General features: G+C 36.0%; 1 protein-coding gene across 4 annotated transcripts in view; it reads right to left on the bottom strand.

Moving 5' to 3' along the window:
* Positions 1-19,039, bottom strand: part of AGTPBP1 (ATP/GTP binding carboxypeptidase 1) — a 181,991-nt gene that overhangs the window by 5,388 nt on the left and 157,564 nt on the right. For all 4 annotated transcript variants that reach the window (XM_068553274.1, XM_068553275.1, XM_068553276.1 and 1 more), the window contains one exon: positions 17,125-17,285. In XM_068553274.1, coding sequence (XP_068409375.1) covers positions 17,125-17,285 — 161 coding nt within the window. The remainder of the gene's footprint in view (positions 1-17,124; positions 17,286-19,039) is intronic.

Here is a 19,039-nt window from a genome sequence, read left to right on the forward strand (position 1 = left end):
GCAGTGTAGTCATCAGAGCTTTCAGCAATTTCAAAAGAATGCAGGCAAAAATTGGAGTTCAGAGCTGCGAAGTTTCCTGAAGGAAGGGAGTTACCGAGATGTGACCCCCAACAGTTCTGACCTAGAGGTATTTGACAAATTCTTAAAATACACAATGCAAGAAGCGGAAAAGCAAAGCAGAAAGCAGCAAAACAAATAAAACAGAAAATAACAGAATTTTTGGCAGTCCTGTGGTGCTAAGGAAAGGAGAAACACTGGGCCTTCAACTGTGACCTCTGGAGGGCTACAACTTAGAAAGGGGGGAGGGGTGAACCGAGAATCACACAAGCTTCCTAAGTTTTGCAAACCCATCTCAAGTCAGCTCAGTTCCTCACTCAGTTGGGGCGATCTGCCCTACTCTACGGCCTGCCGGAGGAGAGAATGAATCCTCTTTGAATGAATATGTGCTCTTCTTATTCTGATATATTATATTCTTATTTTGAAGTCTCAAATAGACACCTATGTGAGAAGAGTAACTTCATTCTTCCAAGAGGCTACCAAGAATTTAACACATAAATATCTATAAATATATCTGGTCATCAAATGTCTTATCCAGCTAAGTCTTAGAGACTAACAATGACTAACTTGACACCTACCTGAATCTCAATGATAAGGATGATCACTGCCTCCTCTTATGATAAGCCTCAAAGCTTTCATTATAGTCAAATCTGGCCTGTTGTCCTAAGTGCTCACTTAAGTCCCAGTTATTTTTCTAGATGATTTCAATTTCCTCTGTATTTGTGGGTACAACAGCATTTCACCGACTTCGTACAAACGCACAAATGGTTCACTTTTAGTTATAAGCAACTATGATTTCCAGGGGACTTGGAAGTTGTGATACTATCTTCAATTACATGTCATGATTTATCTGCCTAGAAAATATTCCCGTAGCAATTATAGCTATAAGAATTTTCTACGTGGTAGTAATAAATGACTCTCATATGCAAACCAGACTCAAATATGTGCATCACAGTCACTGAAAAGGAAGATCCCTTTTTAAGATTAGCTTGATTAAATGGTAAACTGTACATTAAAAATGATGCACATTAATATTAGTAAGCTTTACTATACTAGATATTGCTGTGAACATTTGGCCACAAATGATCTATACTGACAGAGACTCTCCTTGACCAAACTTGAGGCAGGGTCCTCTGAGTCCTCTTTCTGACTTGGCCCTGACCTGGGGCTCTGTCCTTAGTTCAGGGCTCTGCCTGCTTACTCCAGGTTTAGCAAGAATCTTGCTGAGTCTGTTAATCCCTTACTCTCGGTATCTGATCACCCTGGCCTGCTTTCGGCAAAAATTCTGTCATGTCCGTTTAGTCAGAATCTCCCTTACCCCTGATGTTTACTCTTAGCAATTTTCCATCCACAAATCCCCACTCTATACCTCAGCTATAAATCTCCACTCTTCCATACTGTATTCAGAGTTGAACTCAACTCTCCCCTACTGCAAAACCCCACCGTAGCAGTCCTCCTGAATTAAGTCTGCCTTGCTGTTCTTTAACAAGTATCATGAATAATTTTTTTTTCTTTAACAATATTAATTTAATTTTCTCGGAAGAAAAAGTTCTTATATATTTACAAATAAACACTAGCTTCACATAAAGAAAGGGTGGATAATATGGAGGTTACTATTTCATTCTAATGTTAATAGTGGTGCAGCAATCAATATCTTTGTATTACTTTACCAATAACGTCCAGCTATCCTCTCTTATACTTCTGGGGACGGGGTAGAGCCGTCAACCAAGAACATTATGATGTTAACTGGTCCACAGACCTGTACTCATTTCCTATACCTTAGTAGAAATGTACTCTACATTTATCAAAACACATCAAATTAGATTTTTAAAGAAGCATTCACACAAAATAGAACTAATGTTAAGCATGTTTTAAAGGCTTTCTTCAGCTTAAGTCCTATTTATTTTATTAGTTGCATTAGGAAAAATTTCTCATCAAGTTTTCTTATGTCTTTGTATATGCACAAAAAGGAATTAAGTAGTGATACATGGATGAATCTCAAAAACAAAGGTAACTGAAAGAAGCCAGACACAAAAGGCCACATATTGTATGATTCCATTTATTTGAAACCTCTAGAATAGGTTAATTCATAGAGGCAGAAAGCAGATTAGTGGTTGCCAGGGGCTGAAAATGCTGCTTAATGAGTATGAGGGTCTCCTTCGTGGGCGATTAAAAAAAGTTTTGGTACTAGACAGAGGTGATTGGTGGTTGCAAAATATTGTAAACAAACTAAATACTATTAAATTGTTCACTTTAAAAATGGTAAATTTCATGCTGTGTGAATTTCACCTCAATTAAAAAAAAAACAGGTCCAAATACAGTTTGATTATAAGATAATAAGTAGGCTTCATTTAAACACGGCTATATTTTTTATTACAATAAAACACTGTATAGAGTTTGGTATTTTTCAACTTCACTTTCCCATAATGTTTCAAACATACTTAAACTTAAAACCATATGCCTATTATCCTGAAATTTAGTCACCATCACAATTTCCTAATGAGAAGTATCGTTAAACGCTTTATCAGTTCTCAAATCCTTTAAATGAGGGTCACTGAGAATACTGCTTAGTTCAGGTAACAGGTAAAATAAAAAACACTTTTGCTAAGTTCAAAAACACTATATAGCTGTGTATGGTCAGGCCACTCAAGATGGCTGTTCTCTTGCTCCGTGTACATCCCCCACTCAAGGAGTGCCTGCCTCACCCACACCCTACTGGCATGACTGACCTTCCCTCTTAATCATAGAGCCTAATAAGTAACTTGTCCCACGCCCCATCCTCCCACCCCTACCCCCAGCTTAGTGATCTTCTACTCTTCAGATCAGAATGGCTCCACCTGCTAGTTTATCAAAGGGGCTGTGAGGGACAGGCTCTTCTGCTGGTTTCCCTGGTAACTGGTGAGCCAACCTGATGCCAATTCTCTGTGTAACTGGTAACACCCACCCCCACCACCCGTAGCGAAGACTGCGGCCACGTCCTGCCTGCTGTCTCTTTCCAGGACCTTGCATCGGACATGTAAGGGTCACTATCCAATAAACCAAGGATGTTTCTAGCTGTCTCTGGGCTCGCTCTTCGGTTTTAAGGCTGGGCAATTACAAGGCTTGCAGGCCTGTAGGGTGCAGCCTAACAAGCTTTAAGTTTTTAAATGAGTTCTACCAACATTCCCAGCTTTGACCTAAAAGAAACACACCCCCTAGGAAAGACATAATGCAGACTTAAGTGTTGTATGAAATGGAATTTTTATTACACAACAAATACAATTGGGTAAAATTAAAATGATTTGTGTGTGGCAATTTCCAACAAATGCCCTAAGAATATAAAACATAATTAATTTTCAACCACAGGCTTCACTGAGAAGCAAGTTCTGTAACTTATGATAAACACAGTGGACCTCAAAGGCCACTAAGATGATGGGGAAAAAAATAACTTTTTTAAAAAGGATAAACCCATAAAAAAAGAAAACTGGAGAGGAGATAACAGCAAAGAAGAGATATCAACAAAATGTTGGAGGATGGAGGAAGATGGATGAAATTAGTAGGCTTGAGTTCCAACTTCCTCCAATTCGCTGAGCATCTACAGTAGGGGAAGCCAAGGAAAAAATGCCGATTTGTATTACAAAGCCCTAGAACAGTTCAGGAATTGAAGATAATGGTTATATGGGGAACTGAAAACAGAATTGGTTAAAAGGTATTATAAAGAGCAATTAGATCTTTAGATCCCCTTGCTTGGGCCATGCCCTAGTTCAAAGAGATGGAAAGTTGACTTTCTAAAGACTTTTTATCAGAGAGGCTATTCACTTAGGGCAAAAGGCAGAAGTGGGGTAAAGGTGAGAAGAGTAAGTGAAAGTCTGCTCAAAATAAGTCCTACTAGGCTCCCAGAATGCTGGCTTATGCGCCTGGGCAATATTTCTCAATTTTAAAAAATCATCCTCCCTAGTTTTTTTTTAGAGTTTTTTTCCCCCTAATCCCCCCTTAATTCACTACAATTAAGAATTAAAAAGATAAATTTCACATCAGATTAGACTCAGCTAAAGGAAGCACGGGTGAATTAAAGGTTGGTTAGAAAAAACATCCAGAAAAAAGCAGATGGACAGAAGAATAGAAACTTATTCATGACAGTAAAAGACACAGAGGACATAGTAAAAAGGTCAAACTTACAAGTAAATGGAGGGGCTTCCCTGGTGGCACAGTGGTTAAGAATCTACCTGCCAATGCAGGGGACATGGGTTCGAGCCCTGGTCCAGGAAGATCCTACATGCCATGGAGTAACTAAGCCCATGTGCCACAACTACTGAGCCTGCGAGCCTAGATCCCATGCTCTGCAACAAGAGAAGTCACCGCAATGAGAAGCCTGCGCAGCGCAATGAAGAGTAGCTCCCGCTCACCGCAACTAGAGAAAAGCCCAGCAACAAAGACCCAGCGCAGCCAAAAATAAAATAAATTAATTAAAAAAAAAAAAGTAAATTGAGTCCCAGAAAGAGGGAGATAATGGAGCAGAATCAACGTTTGAAGAGAAAATGGCTAAGAATTTCGCCAAACTGATGGAAGACATCAAGCTGCAAATTTAAGAAACCTTGTGAATCCCAAGCAAAATAAATAAAATCACATCTAAGTTAAACCCCTAAATAACTAAAGACTAAGAGAAATTCATAAAAGCAACTTAACCTTAAAAGATAGATCACGTTCAAAGGGGCCACAATCAGACAAATGGCTGACTTGACAACTCAGTGGTGGAAGATTGAAGACAACAGAATGATCCCTCAACGTGCTGAAAAACGTTTCTCTATCCAAAAAAACACCCCTCAAAAATGAAGGTGAAGACTTAAGTGTATTCTCTGAGTGGAAGAAAAATGACCCCAGACAAAAACTGATATGAAGAAAGAAATGAGAAAAGGGGCGGGGAGTGGCGAGGCAGTAAACGTGTGGTGAGATCCAATGACTGCATAAAACAGTAATAACGGCTACAAAGTGTAAAATGCTCATAGTATACTCTATCTGACAACAGTAGTACATATATAGAGGGGGTTAAATGGAGTTAACATATGAAGGATCCTATATTGTCCCAAGAGATAAAAATTCACATTTATATTGAGCTTGAATATAAATACGAATATATTTTATATAATATAAATGTAAAAAGTTTAGTTTAAATAAATCAAATAAAAATCTTTTTAAAAACACAGGGCAAGTGGAACAAACAAAGCAAATAATAAGCAGGTAGATTTAAATCTAAATATGTCAATAATTACAATAAATGTAAATGAACTAATGTTCCAATTAAAAGATAACTGTCAGACTAAAATTTTACAAAAACAACTATATTCTGCTTACAATATAGTTACATATAAAGAGACAGAAGGTTAAAAACAAACACTAAATAAAAAGAGAGCTAGTTATAGCTTATATACATGTAATACCAACATGGTTAAAGAATCTGTCTGCTTTTTAATATAAAGTCTTATATTCAGAAGTTTTAAGCGTTCCAAGTAAAATAATTTTATAGATCAGTAGTTTTTACGCTTTGTTCAACTTCTAATTGATTTTTAGATTCCAATTATTGTTTATAAAACTAAAGTATCTTCTATTAAATGAAGCAATGGTATATATACTAAATGGAAAAACTGGGAAATTATTTTCCGTAATTATCAAAGATTCACTTTGAATAAGTCTCTTACCTTTTTCTTAAGTTTATTTAAACAAACTCAAATGCTATGTGCCAAATACCGACGGGTTTATGGTGTTGTGAAGACTAATTATTTGTCATCTATAAATGAGTTACTGATTACCTTGACAAAGGCATTTAATGTTTACTATTCTTGCTGCTGCAATTATTCCAAGCTTACTTGATATAAATTGCCTATAGAAAATAAATTAGTTCACAACAAATAGATACTCTACCTTGAGAAACAGTTAAACCTGAGGAAGATAAAATTAAATTGAGGGCTACTATGTGGAATAAAACCATCCACATTGTACACAGAAACAAAAGCATAAATTTAACAGGGGAAGATGGGTTTGAAAGATTTTTAAGGGTCAACTCACTAAAAAAAATGGGAAGAACTTAATTCATTCAGATGATACGTCAGGTTTACATTAAGACCAGGAAACAGAAAGTTACCAAGGACAGAGAAAGGATCCAGAAGAGTACAGACAATAAAGAGAAAAGGACAGGAAGGTAATCTTAGTAAAAGTAAGTGGTTTCCTAGTTCCATCTCTAATACCATCATTTGCCTTTTTCACTCCAATATGGAAACGTGGCTTCACCTGCTTCTGATTCCATATTCAATCATCAAGACCTCTCCACTGCCACCTGATACTGTCTCCTCAAACAATCATTGCCACGTTACCTCCTTATTTGAGCTCTCATCCTCCTCTCAAACATGAATGATTCCAAACAGTTTCCTCAAAGGTTTTCTTGCCTCTACCTTCCCAGCTTCAATCAAATCTTTACATTATTTTCAGGCAAAAAACACCAATTAGCATACTCCACCCAGTGGCTTCAAAACTGCCAACTGCCTAAAGGATAAAGTCTAACATCCTTACACTGATATTTAGGGTACTGTAAGACCTTTCCCCCAACCAACAAGCAATCCAACCCAATTGAGTCTGAAAATCTTATGTAGCAACCTACCACTTCCTCAACTCAATATGTGACTGGTACTATGCAAGGCACCATTAGACAGTGTTGAAAGGCTTAAATATGGTCCCTGAGGTTAACTAGGAGTTAGCTAGGTAGGTGTGACTGACAGACTTCTCTCAGAAGCTGGTTTAGACAAGTACATGCTTTGAGATCCTTATTATCCTTGCTCTAACCACAGAGCAATGATAGATAAAATATAAAACAGGAAAATCAAAAAGACACAGATGCATACAGAAACAACGTAAACATCTCCTTGGACCAGAAAAAGCATAGAGGCACAAAAATAGGTCATGGGTCTCCTGAATTCCAGGTCCAAGAGCAGGCAGCAATAGCTCCTTCAAAATAACAGGGAGGCTTAAGTGCCCTAGAGCCAGGGAATTAAACCCAGACTCATGGCAATCGAGCAGCTGGAGTGAGGCTTCCCACTTTAGAAAGGAGGCTGAAAAAATAAGGCTGAGACTTCTGCCTAAGGCTAAGATTTTATAAAGTTGCAATTATGAAGTCAGAAAAAAGGAGACAAAGCAGCAAAGTCAGAACCCTCATGAACACAGTCACTTGTCCAGCAAAATCCCCAGTATCGTTGAAGGACGGGAAGTAGGAAATACAAGACTAATAAAATGCTAGTGTAAGCTAATATAAGCTTGGACTGGAGCCTAGAGAGGGCCAGGTAGAAGCAACACAAAATCATTAAGGGATTAAGGGCAAGACTTGAAAGAGCTGGGGGTTTGGGGGAAGCTCTCATTTAATATGACCTTGCAAGTTACAAAACTCTTGAGAAACCGTGATGAGCTTACCAACACAAAAATAATGGCATAATCTACAAATGACTATGAAAGTGTTTAGGGTCTTCAAAGAAGGGAAGAATAGTAGCCATAAGAATAAACAAGGAATCATGAAATTAAAAAATGCAGAAACAAAAAAGAACCAATTAGACGTGAAATATATAATCTTTAAAATAAAATACTCCCATGAGATAAACTTTAGACCAGAAACAACTAAATTTAGTGAATTATAAAATGCTACTGAAGAATTTACCTAGACTGAAAGAGATAGAAACTGTGAAAAAGTTGTTAAGAGACATGTGTGGAGAACAGATAGAGAAGCTCCAGTGCAGGAATTCTGGAAGAACAGAATAAAGGAATTGTCAAAGAAGCAATTTTCCAAAAAAAAAAAAAAAAAAAAAATGGTTGAGATTTTTTTCAAAATTGAAGAGTCCTCAAATTAAAAGTACATATTAAGTGTCAACCAAGGTATATTCTTTTTAATATACCACTCCTAAACACAATGCACTGAAACTGAATAGCACTGAGGATAAGGATAAAACCTTAAACAAGTGGAGGCATAGACATCTTGATAGAGGAAAAAAAAGCAAATGCAAAGACGCTGGGATGATAAAAAGATTTTCATGTTCTAGAATAGCACTACTCAAGGTATGGTCCACAAATTCTTTGTTACTGGTCCATGGCAACAAAAGCCTAGGAATTAAAATGAAGTGTTCAGAAACTTTTACAACAATTTTACATAAAATTATGTGTCTGGTGACTCTAATAACAGGAAATTGGAGCTTATATTTGCATTCCTTGGGGTGCCCTCTTCCATTTGTATAGTACTTCATTCTTACTGTATTTTATTCAATTACCAATCCATAACAAATTGGAAAATAAAAACTAGACCTTTGCTAGTTTAGAAGCACTGTCATAAAAACTATAAGATGGTCAGTGTGGTTGGAATGGTAAGAATACAGAGAGAGAGTAGGACAAGCTAAAGGGGGAGAGAAAGGTATAGATGGCTCATCTGGACCTGATGAGACTCTGATAATGGATATAGGCCATATATGTGGAAAATAACTGAAGGACTTTAAGCAGGACAGTGACCACTTCGTTCAAAGAAACTGGAGGATACAAAAAAGTAGGGAAAGACCAGTCAGAGGCTATTGGAGTAGAGCAGGCAAGAGATGATGGCAGCCTGGACCAGTGTAATGGCAGAAGTGGTGGAGAGAAATAGAAAGATCTGAGAAATATTTTGGAGGTGAAATCAAAAAGCCCCAAGTGATGGATTGGATTAAGGGTAAGGGAGAAAGAAGGAGATGCCAAGAATAAGATTTCTTACAAGAGCAATTGGGTAGAGGGAGGTGGATACAGATGAATGGGTTTGTTTGGGGAGAGGTAGGGGGACAGAAGTCACGAGTTGAGTTTTAGAGAAGTTAATTTTGTGTCCAAGTGTACAAAATCAAGTCGGAAGCTGGATACGTAAGTCTAGAGCTCAGAAGAGAGGTCTGGAAGATTATATGTATTTTGGAGTTATCAATACACAGATGTAATTTAAAATCACTGGAATGAGTATCATTTATGGAAAGTGTGTAGGGTGAGAAGAAAAGTTGAAAGAGGAGAAAAAGCAAAGAAGATAGAGAAGAAATACTCAAAGGAAAGTTTTTGAACACCACAGCCCCCTTTTTTGGCCTCAACAAATAAACCCAACTGATCTGTGTTACATTTACTATAGCTTTTATTTCCAAGGTAATTGTTATCAGTGATTGCCAATGCACAGCAAAACTAAAGGATGATTATCAAAAGCTAGGAGAAAGAGGGAAAGGTGAGAAATATGTACAACTTCCCTCCCACCCATTTTACCAATAATGCAAATAATGACAAGAATTTACAATGATTCTTGAAAAGTTTCCAAGAAGCAATAAAAAGGACAGCCAAATGAGTAAGCAATCATTATTAAATAAGATTTTAAAATCATAAATGACAGTAGCTATGAGGAAAAGAGCTTTGTCAGTCTTGGTGGTGGGGGAGCAGTCTTAAAAGCACTAAGTATATACCAATAATTCCATCGGAAACTTTGGAGCTAGCTTGTTTCATCTTCAGCCAACAATCAGAACCTCTCTCATTCCTCCTTATTCGCTCTGCCCGTATTAGAAACCAACTAAAACAAAAGAAAATAAGAATAACAGAAATCTACATTCAAGAAGCAGCACTTTGAATAACTGGACACCAGTAGTATACATTAGAAGTATCAACCTCAAAGAACAACTCCAGAAAGCTCTGCAGTCACCTTTTCCCTCAACTTACCATAATACCTGGTGCTTACAATACAGAAGTATTACACTAGCATAAGCTTCTAAACATTTTGAATTTTAATACATCCTGCATAGGATATATCAGTTATCATTCCTTGCTTAAGAACATATACAGTTACTACTTCTCTTCTATAAAATCCACACTAACCTTCCCATGAAACTGAACACCTGCTCCCGTAATGCCTTCTTCAACATTAGCTTTTCTGAGCTCCAAGCAATCCTTTCCACCTTACCTAAATTAGTCTACTTCTTATTGCCAACTTTGTTTCCTTCATGTTAGCTCCTATTTCTTTACCAAGCCTCATTTACTATCTTTCAAGTCCTAGCCTAAAACTTACTAATTTAAGAAATTTATTCCACATAAATCCAGGTGATTTTAAATTATTTACTCAGTAACTTTTTTCTCAATATGTCTATGTAATTTTTAAATTTTGTTTTTTAAAATATATTAATGTCTTTTCTGTATTTTTTTATAATCACCATCATGCCCCTTCACAAATGTAAATTGTGCTTTTTCTGTTATACTATCAGCTCCTTTCAGAACACTATCTTTTGGGGAATAACAAAAGTATGAAACACAACGAAGAGCACGTGCCATGAGACCATTCTGTCAGGCTGGGAGAGGTGGCTGTTCTAACTAATGTGCAGAAATGAACAGAGAGTCAATAAAAATGAAGAATTAGGGGAATATGTTCCAAACAAAGAACAATAAAAATATCCAGAAGCAGATCTTAATGAAATAAAGGTAAGTGATTTGCCTGATACAGAGTTCAAAATAATGGTCATAAAGATGCACACCAAAGTTAGGAGAGTAATGCATGAACAAAGTAAGAACTTCAAAAAAGAGATAGAAAATATTAAAAATCCCCAAACAGAAATGATAGAACTGAAGACTACAATAACGGCACTGAAAACTGCAATACGACGGTTTCAACAGCAGACTAGCTCAAGTGGAAGAAAGGATCAGCAAACCTGAAAACGGCAGTGGAATTTTTTCAAACAGAGGTGCAAACAGAAATAATGAAAGAGTGAAAATAGCTTAAAATATGCATTATAGGGGTTCCAGAAAGAGAGGAGAGAAAAGGAGGCAGAAAGGTTATTCAAGGATTAATGGCTGAAAACTTCCCTAACTTGGGAAAAGAAAGAGATGTCAGACAACTGGATCTAGGAAGCCTAGAAAGTACTAAAAAAGATAAATCCAAAAGGACCCACACCAAAACACATTATAATTAAATCATCAAAAGTTAAAGACAAGGAGAATCTTCAAAGTAGCAAGAGAAAAAGAAACTCATTACATACACAGGAACCCAGATAAGACCATAAACAGATTTTTCAGCAGAAACCTTGCAGGCTAGAAGGGAGTAAGATGATATACTCAAAGTTCTGAAAGGAAAAAATTGCCAATCAGGAATACTCTACCTGGCAAAGTTGTCCTTCAGAACTGAAAAAGAGATATAAGTTTTCCAGATAAACAAATGATGAGGGAGTTCATCAACACTAGACCAGTCTTAAAAGAAATGTTAAAGGGAGTTCTTCAAGCTGAAACAAAAGGATACTAATTAGTAACAGGAAAACATGAAAGTATAAAACTCACAGGTAAAGGTAAATATATAATTAAATTCAGAATATTCTAATATTGCAATGGTGATGGGTACATCACTTATAAATCTAGTTTACAGGTTAAAAGACAAAAGTATTAAAAATAAATGTAATTACAATAATTTGTTAATGGATATACAATGTGAAAAGATGCAAATTATAACATTAAACAAAATGTGAAGGAAGGGGAAGTTTTGGTATGCATTTAAAGTTAAGTAATTATCAGATTAAAATAGACTGTTTATATTTAAAATGCTTTATGTAAGGGTAGCGGCCTTGGCAAAGAAGAAAAACAAAATGTTTTATGTAAGCCTCAATGCACTGCCAAAACCTATAGTAGATACACAAAAGATAAAGAATTCAAAGCATACCACTACCGTAAGTCCCCTACATACAAACGAGTTCCATTCTGAGAGCACGTTCGTTTAAGTCCAACAAAACTAGCCTAGGTACCTAATCAGCACAATCGGCTATATAGTACTGTACTGTAATAGGTTTATAATATTTTTCACACAAATAATACATAAAAAACAAACAAACACAAAAAATAAAATATTTTTAATCTTACAGTACAGTACCTTGAAAAGTACAGTAGTACAGTAAACCAGCTGGCATACAGGGGCTGGCATCGAGTAAACAGGCAAGAAGAGTTACTGACTGGAGGAGGGGAGAGGAGAGGTGAGAGATGATAGAACTGAAGGATCATCAGCAATAGAAGACGGAGGGCAAGCTGCAACTTCACTCATGCCTGACGCTGATGACATAGGTTCTGCTTCCTTGCTGGATTCAATTCTATCTACCCTCTTGAAAAAATGATCCAGGGATGTCTGGGTAGTAGCTCTTTTTTTCTCATCATAGATGACACAGCAGCGCTGGTTTGCATTCTGAACGGCTGCTGCAACCTTTGTGTACTGTTCTACATTCAGCTCCTGTGCCTCAAAACTAACAGTGCCTCCTCAAATAAAGAAAATCCCCTTGCCATTTCCTGTGTCGTGAATCTCTTTGGTTCTTCAGTTACTTCTTCTTCTTCTTGTCTCTCTTCGTCCTTTCTCTGGGTCTCCTCATGTTGCACAGCAAGGAGTTCAATGAAGTCGTTCCCTTGCAGATCTAGCTTGAAATAAAGATACTGTACTACTGTACTCTATACAGTACTATACAGTAAAGTACACAAAAGCACAACCACTTGTAAAGGATGCACGCAGACGACAATGTACACCAGACACATGAACTAACTTACATGATTGGACGTGTGAACACATGTTTCCATCTTTGAAAGTTTGCAACTTGAAGGTTCGTGTGTAGGGGACTTACTGTACAGAAAATTATCAAATCACAAAGGAAGAGAGCAAGACAGGAAAAAAGAAACAAAGGAATTACAAAATAACCAGAAAACAATTAAAATGACAATAGTAGGCCTACACCTATCAATGATTACTTTAACTGTAAAGGGACTAAATTCTCCAATCAAAAAACGGAGTGGCTGAATAAATAATAAAAGAGACCCAACTATATGTTGCCTACAAGAGACACCTCAGTTTCTCAGTTTTAAGGACACACATCAACTGAAAATGAAGTGATGAAAAAATAAATTCAATGCAAATAGAAACCAGAAGAAAGCAGGGGTAGCTAGCTATACTTATACCAGAAATAAAAGACTTTAAGCCAAAGATCAACAAGAGAAAATAATAAGGTCATTATATAATAATAAAAGAATTGGACTTCCCTGGTGGCGCAGTGGTTCAGAATCTGCCTGCCAACGCAGGGGACACAGGTTTGAGCCCTGGTCCGGGAAGACCCCACATGCCACAGAGCCACTAAGCCCATGCACCACAACTACTGAGCCTGTGCTCTAGAGCCTGCGAGCCACAACTACTGAGCCCGTGTGCCACAACTACGGAAGCCCGCGCGCCTAGAGCCCATGCTCCACAACAAAGAGAAGCCACCGCAATAAGAAGCCAGCGCACTGCACGAAGAGTAGCTCCTGCTCGCCACAACTAGGGAGGAAGCCCGCATGCAGCAATGAAGACCCAATGCAGCCAGAAATAAATAAACAAATAAATAAATTTTAAAAATAATAATAATAAAAGGATCAATTCATCAGGAGGATATAACAATTGTAAATATTTATGCACCCAACATAGGAGCAACCTAAATATATAAAGCAAATATTAACAGATCTGAAGGAGGGAACAGACAGCAATATAAGAATAGCAATGAACTTCAAACACCCACTTTCAACAATGGATAGGTCATCCAAGACAGAAAATCAGTCTAAAAAAAAACCACTGCAATTAAACTACACATTAGACCAGACGGACCTAACAGATATATAGAACATTCTATCCAACAGCAAAAGAATACATAAACACACATGGAACATTATCCAGGGTAAATCATATCTTAGGCTACAAACAAGTCTTAATAAAGTTAAGAAGACTGAAATCATACTAAGCCCAACCACCATATAAAACTAGAAATTGATTTGGGAATTCCCTGGTAGTCCAGTGATTAGGACTCCGTGCCCTCACTACTGAGGGCCTGGGTTCAATCCCTGGTCAGGGAACTAAGATTCCACAAGCCGTGTGGTGTGGCAAAAAAAAAAAAAAGAAAAAAAAAAGAAAGAAAGAAAGAAAAGAAAAGAAAACTAGAAATCAATTAGGAAAACTGGAAAATTCACAAGTACGTGGAGATTACACAACATGTTCCCGAACAACCAATGAGTGAAAGAGAAATCAAATAATATCTTGAGAGAACTAAAAATGGAAACACAACATACCAAAACTGATGAGATGCAGCAAAAGCAGTTCTAAGAGGGAAGTTTATAACAATAAATGCCTGAAAAAAGAAAGATCTCAAATAAACAACCTAATTTTACACCTCAAGGAACTAGGAAAATAAGAACAAACTAAGCCTAGAGTTAGCAGAAGGTAGAAAATAACAAAGATCAAACAGACATAAATGAAATAGAGACTAAAAAGAAAAAAAAGATCAATGAAATTAAGAGCTAATTTTTTTAAAAGATAGAATAGACAAACAGTGAGACTTTCCAAAAAAAAGAGAGAGAGAAATTATAAATGAAACAGGAGACATCACATCAGATACCTCAAAAATACAAAGGATCATAAGAGGTCACTATGAACAATTATACACCAACAAACTGGACAACCTAGAAGAAATGGAAAAAAATCCTAGAAACATACAAGCTACCAAGACTGAATCATGAAGAAATTAACAGAAAATCTGAACAGACCAATTACCAGTGAGGAAACTGAATCAATACTCAAAAACCTTCCAAGATAACCCCAAGACTAGATGGCTTCAATGATGAATTCTACCAAACATTTAAGCAAGAAATAATAGCAATTATTTTCAAACTCTTCCCCAATTAAAAGAGGAGGGAACAATTCCCAATTCATTTTACAAGGTCAGCATTACCCTGATACCAAAGTCAGAGAAGAAATTTTAAAAACAAGAAAAGTATTGGCCAATATCCCTGATGAACTTAGATGCAAAAATCCTCAATAAAATGTATTAGGAAATCATATTCAACAATACATTAAAAGAATCATACATAAACCATGATCACCTTGCACCCTGAGATGCAAGGATGGTTCAACATATGCAAATCAATCAATGTGATACACCAGATTAACAAAATGAAGGATAAAAATCATATAATCATCTCAATAGATGCAGAAAAGCATCTGACAAAATTCACCATCCATTCATGATAAAACTCAACAAACCAGCATAATAAAGGCAATATATGACAAGCCCACAGCTAATGTCATACTCAACGATGAAATACCAAAAGCTTTTCCTCTAAGATAAGGAACAAAACAAGGATGCCCACTCTCACCACTCTTATTCAGCACAGTACTGGCTTGAGCAATTAGGCAAGAAACGGAAATAAAACGCATCCAAATCAGAAAGGAAAAAGTAAATTTTCTCTATTTGCAGTAGACAAGATATCATATAGAATCCCTAAAAACAGCACAATGTTAGAAGTAATAAATGATTTCAGTAAAGCTGCAGGATACAAAATCAACATACAAAAACCAGCTGCATTTCTATACACTAACAATGAAACATCAGAAACAGAAATCAAGAAAACAAACTTACTATAGCATCAAAAATAATAGTTAGGAATAAATTAACCAAGAAGGTGGAAGATCTGTACACTGAAAACTGTTAAGACACTCTACTCTTATGTTCAAAGCAGTATTATTCACATAGTCAAAGTATGAAAACAATCTAACTGTCCATTGATGGATGAATGGATAAAGAAAATGTGGCATATAGATATACAATGTAATATTATTCAGCCTTAAAAAAAAAAGGAAATCCTTTCATTTGCTACAGCATGGATGAAACTGGAGGGCATTATGCTAAGTGAAATAAGCCAGACAAAGACAAATACTGCATGGTGTCACTTACATATGAAATGTTAAAAAAAAAAAAAGAATTGGAACAACTCAGAAACAGAGAGCAGGAAAGTGGTTGCCAGGGGATATGGGACAGGCGGAGGAGGCAATAGGGAGAGGTTAGTAAGAGTGATACAAACTTTCAGGTGTTGAGATGAATAAGGTCTGAGGAAGTAATGTATAACATGGTGACTATACTAGATAACACTGGATTGTATGATTGAAATTTGCTAGGAGAGTAAAACTGAAAAATATTCCCTCACACACAGACACAAAGGTAAACTTGTGATGTGATGGATGGATATGTTAATAACTCAATGGGGTAAATCCTTTCACAATGTAAACATATACCAAATCATCACAGTGTACACTTTAAATATCTTACAATTTTATTTGTGAATTTTACCTCAAAAAGATGGGGGGGGGGGGAAGAATACATGAAATAACTTAAAAGTAGGCTTCTAAACATCAATGAGAACAACTTTATTTATACTTATTTATAAATAAATATATTTATATTTATTTCCATTATCGTTTAGCAAGTGTTTTGAAATATAGAGAATGCAGAGGATCACTGCCTCAATTATCACATTATATAAGAATCGAGTTCTAATCAATGTTTTACTACACTTAAAACTAAATTGATATATATATATATAAGATAGCTTGGTAATAAATTAACAAATCTGATGTCAATGTCCAACAATAAAAATCATGTAGATTCTATAAAATGGGACTATTCCTACCCATATGTATCAAACTATAAAATGCTAAACTCTGGTACTATGATTAAGAATTGTGATACTAAATTATCTCTGAGACAATAACTGATCAAATTTTACATACACTGAATTTTAGGAGCAAAAGTTTACCTACTCAGAAGGATACTACTTGGCAGATGTAGTTATATTTTCAGAGGGATATTAAATTAGCTGTTTCTAGTAGATGTAACCAGAAGGTGATTGGAAAGCCATCTGATATGTGTAGATTATCAACAAAATAAAATTTCTTTTGAACTATGAATCTTGGCTCCAAGCCTTCTAAATTTACATATTATCTGATATAAGTAACTGTTTTCCACACTGCTTATTTTTAAGTTAAGAGTAAATCATTAAGATCACTAAAACAGCATTCCAAATATAAGGATATTTCATTAAAATTTTATCCAAATACCAATGTTAAAAGAAGCAAGACTTACGTATATTAATTCTAAAAATGCTCCTGGCTGTCAAAATCTCTGTGCCTTTCCTCTGCGTAACTAATTTAATGAAGTTTAACAGTATACTACCATATAACAAAAGAATAAAACAAGTATGCCTTACCTAGTTACTTTGCAGCTCGATTCAATCAAGTCATTTTCAAAGTCAAGCAGGCTAGAAGGCAGATTATATTCCAGTGGGGATGTCAGTCTTTTCAAACGCAATAGACCAACACAAAATTTTGCTCCCATCTCTTCCAATTCTCGAGTACCAATCTGTAAACCCTAAAAATAAAGAAATAATAAACATGTAACTAGGACATTTGCTATCCTCTGGCTGTATCTCACTAAAATTACATAAAAGGAATTTGTAACTATATTAATAAAATAAAAGGCTGGCACTTTGTATGAACCTAGGACTCATAAGCACAGTGTCTTAACAACATAAGATTATTTTAAGTCGCAAAGGAAACTGTCTTAAAAAACCGTTTCTAAAATGTCTATGCTCATTCACTGCGTGCAAATTATTTTCACCAACACACTGGGGAGGAAAAAACAGATACACATCTTGTGGTTAAGTTATTCTTGGAGCTCATGGGTGAAATTATATTTTTACGAGATCTTGCTAGTACTTCTTGTAATCTACTACTTGTATGCCGATGTTGAAATATTATAGTGCTACAATCAAGGCTCCAATTTGTATACTTGAACATTACTTTATACATACTTTTCCTGAATGATAAAAAGAAATTGCTGAGTAAAAAACAAACAAAAGAAAGGTAACTATGTCAAAAAATAATCAGACGAATCTAAGCTAATGAGGCAGCAGTAAAATAAGTTCTTATGTTCCATGTCAGATGACAATGCCCATTTCAAAGGCGGTCTACTAACGCAAAAACAAAATTTTACCACAACCCTTTTTTAACCAATAGTTTCTCAATAAACAATATAAGGTTTACCAAAAGTTAAACATTACCAAATAAAAGGATAAAAATGGACTGTAAATCAAGACGCTGCTTATCATTTAATTTTCAGATAAAAATGAATCTCTAAAATAAATGCAATCCTTACACCAACAAAGGTTGCAGGTGTAGATGAGAGCAGACTAGACTTTCAATGACCAGACTAAAAGCACACAGTAACTGAAGAGATAAATTATAAAAACTGTTATTTACTCTATGTAACACATGCCTTCATAATAATGATTGACTGATTGTTTAAATAGCTTGGCCATCTCCAAATATTCTAAGAAATGTGACCTAACTGACTTAGAAAATGCATTTGCCTTCTTAAACTAAGAGCTTTAGAAAGGCTATGCCTATTTCTGAATTAGCTCATCAAAAATAAAAATAAAGAATATTTGAAGCCTAAAATTCAGTAATATAAGAACATTCTTGAGGGTGAAGAGATTTGTTTCTTAAAATATTATTAGACTTACACAACTTATTAGCTAATATTAACAAGTTTGTAAAGTATACGTTATGGGTGGGGGGGGAGGATGGGGGTATATGGGAATTCTGTAGTTTCCACTCAATTTTTCTGTGAATCTAAAACTCCTCTTTAAAAAGTTTATTGGGACTTCCCTGGTGGCGCAGTGGTTAAGAATCCGCCTGTCAACACAGGGGACACGGGTTCGAGCCCTGGTCCGGGAGGATCCCACATGCCATGGAGCAACTAAGCCCATGCGCCACAACTACTGAAGCCCGCATGCCACAACTACTGAAGCCCACAGGCCTACAGCTCGTGTTCCACAGCAAGAGAAGCCACCACAATGAGAAGCCCATGCACTGCTATGAAGAGTAGCCCCCGCTCGCCACAACTAGAGAAAGCCCGGGTGCAGCAACAAAGACCCAATGCAGCCAAAAATGAGTAAACTTATTTTAAAAAGTTTATTAATTAAAAAAAACTTTAAAAAAGTATACGTATGATCAAAGCACTGAATTTTAGATGTAAAAAACTTAGCTTATTATTAGTAATAAGACATACTCCTCTCCATAGGAGTTTTAAATCAATGTAACTCTATCAATGGAAACCACATA

The sequence above is a fragment of the Eschrichtius robustus genome, chromosome 10, assembly GCF_028021215.1.
Source record: "Eschrichtius robustus isolate mEscRob2 chromosome 10, mEscRob2.pri, whole genome shotgun sequence".
In the NCBI taxonomy this organism is placed as follows: domain Eukaryota; kingdom Metazoa; phylum Chordata; class Mammalia; order Artiodactyla; family Eschrichtiidae; genus Eschrichtius; species Eschrichtius robustus.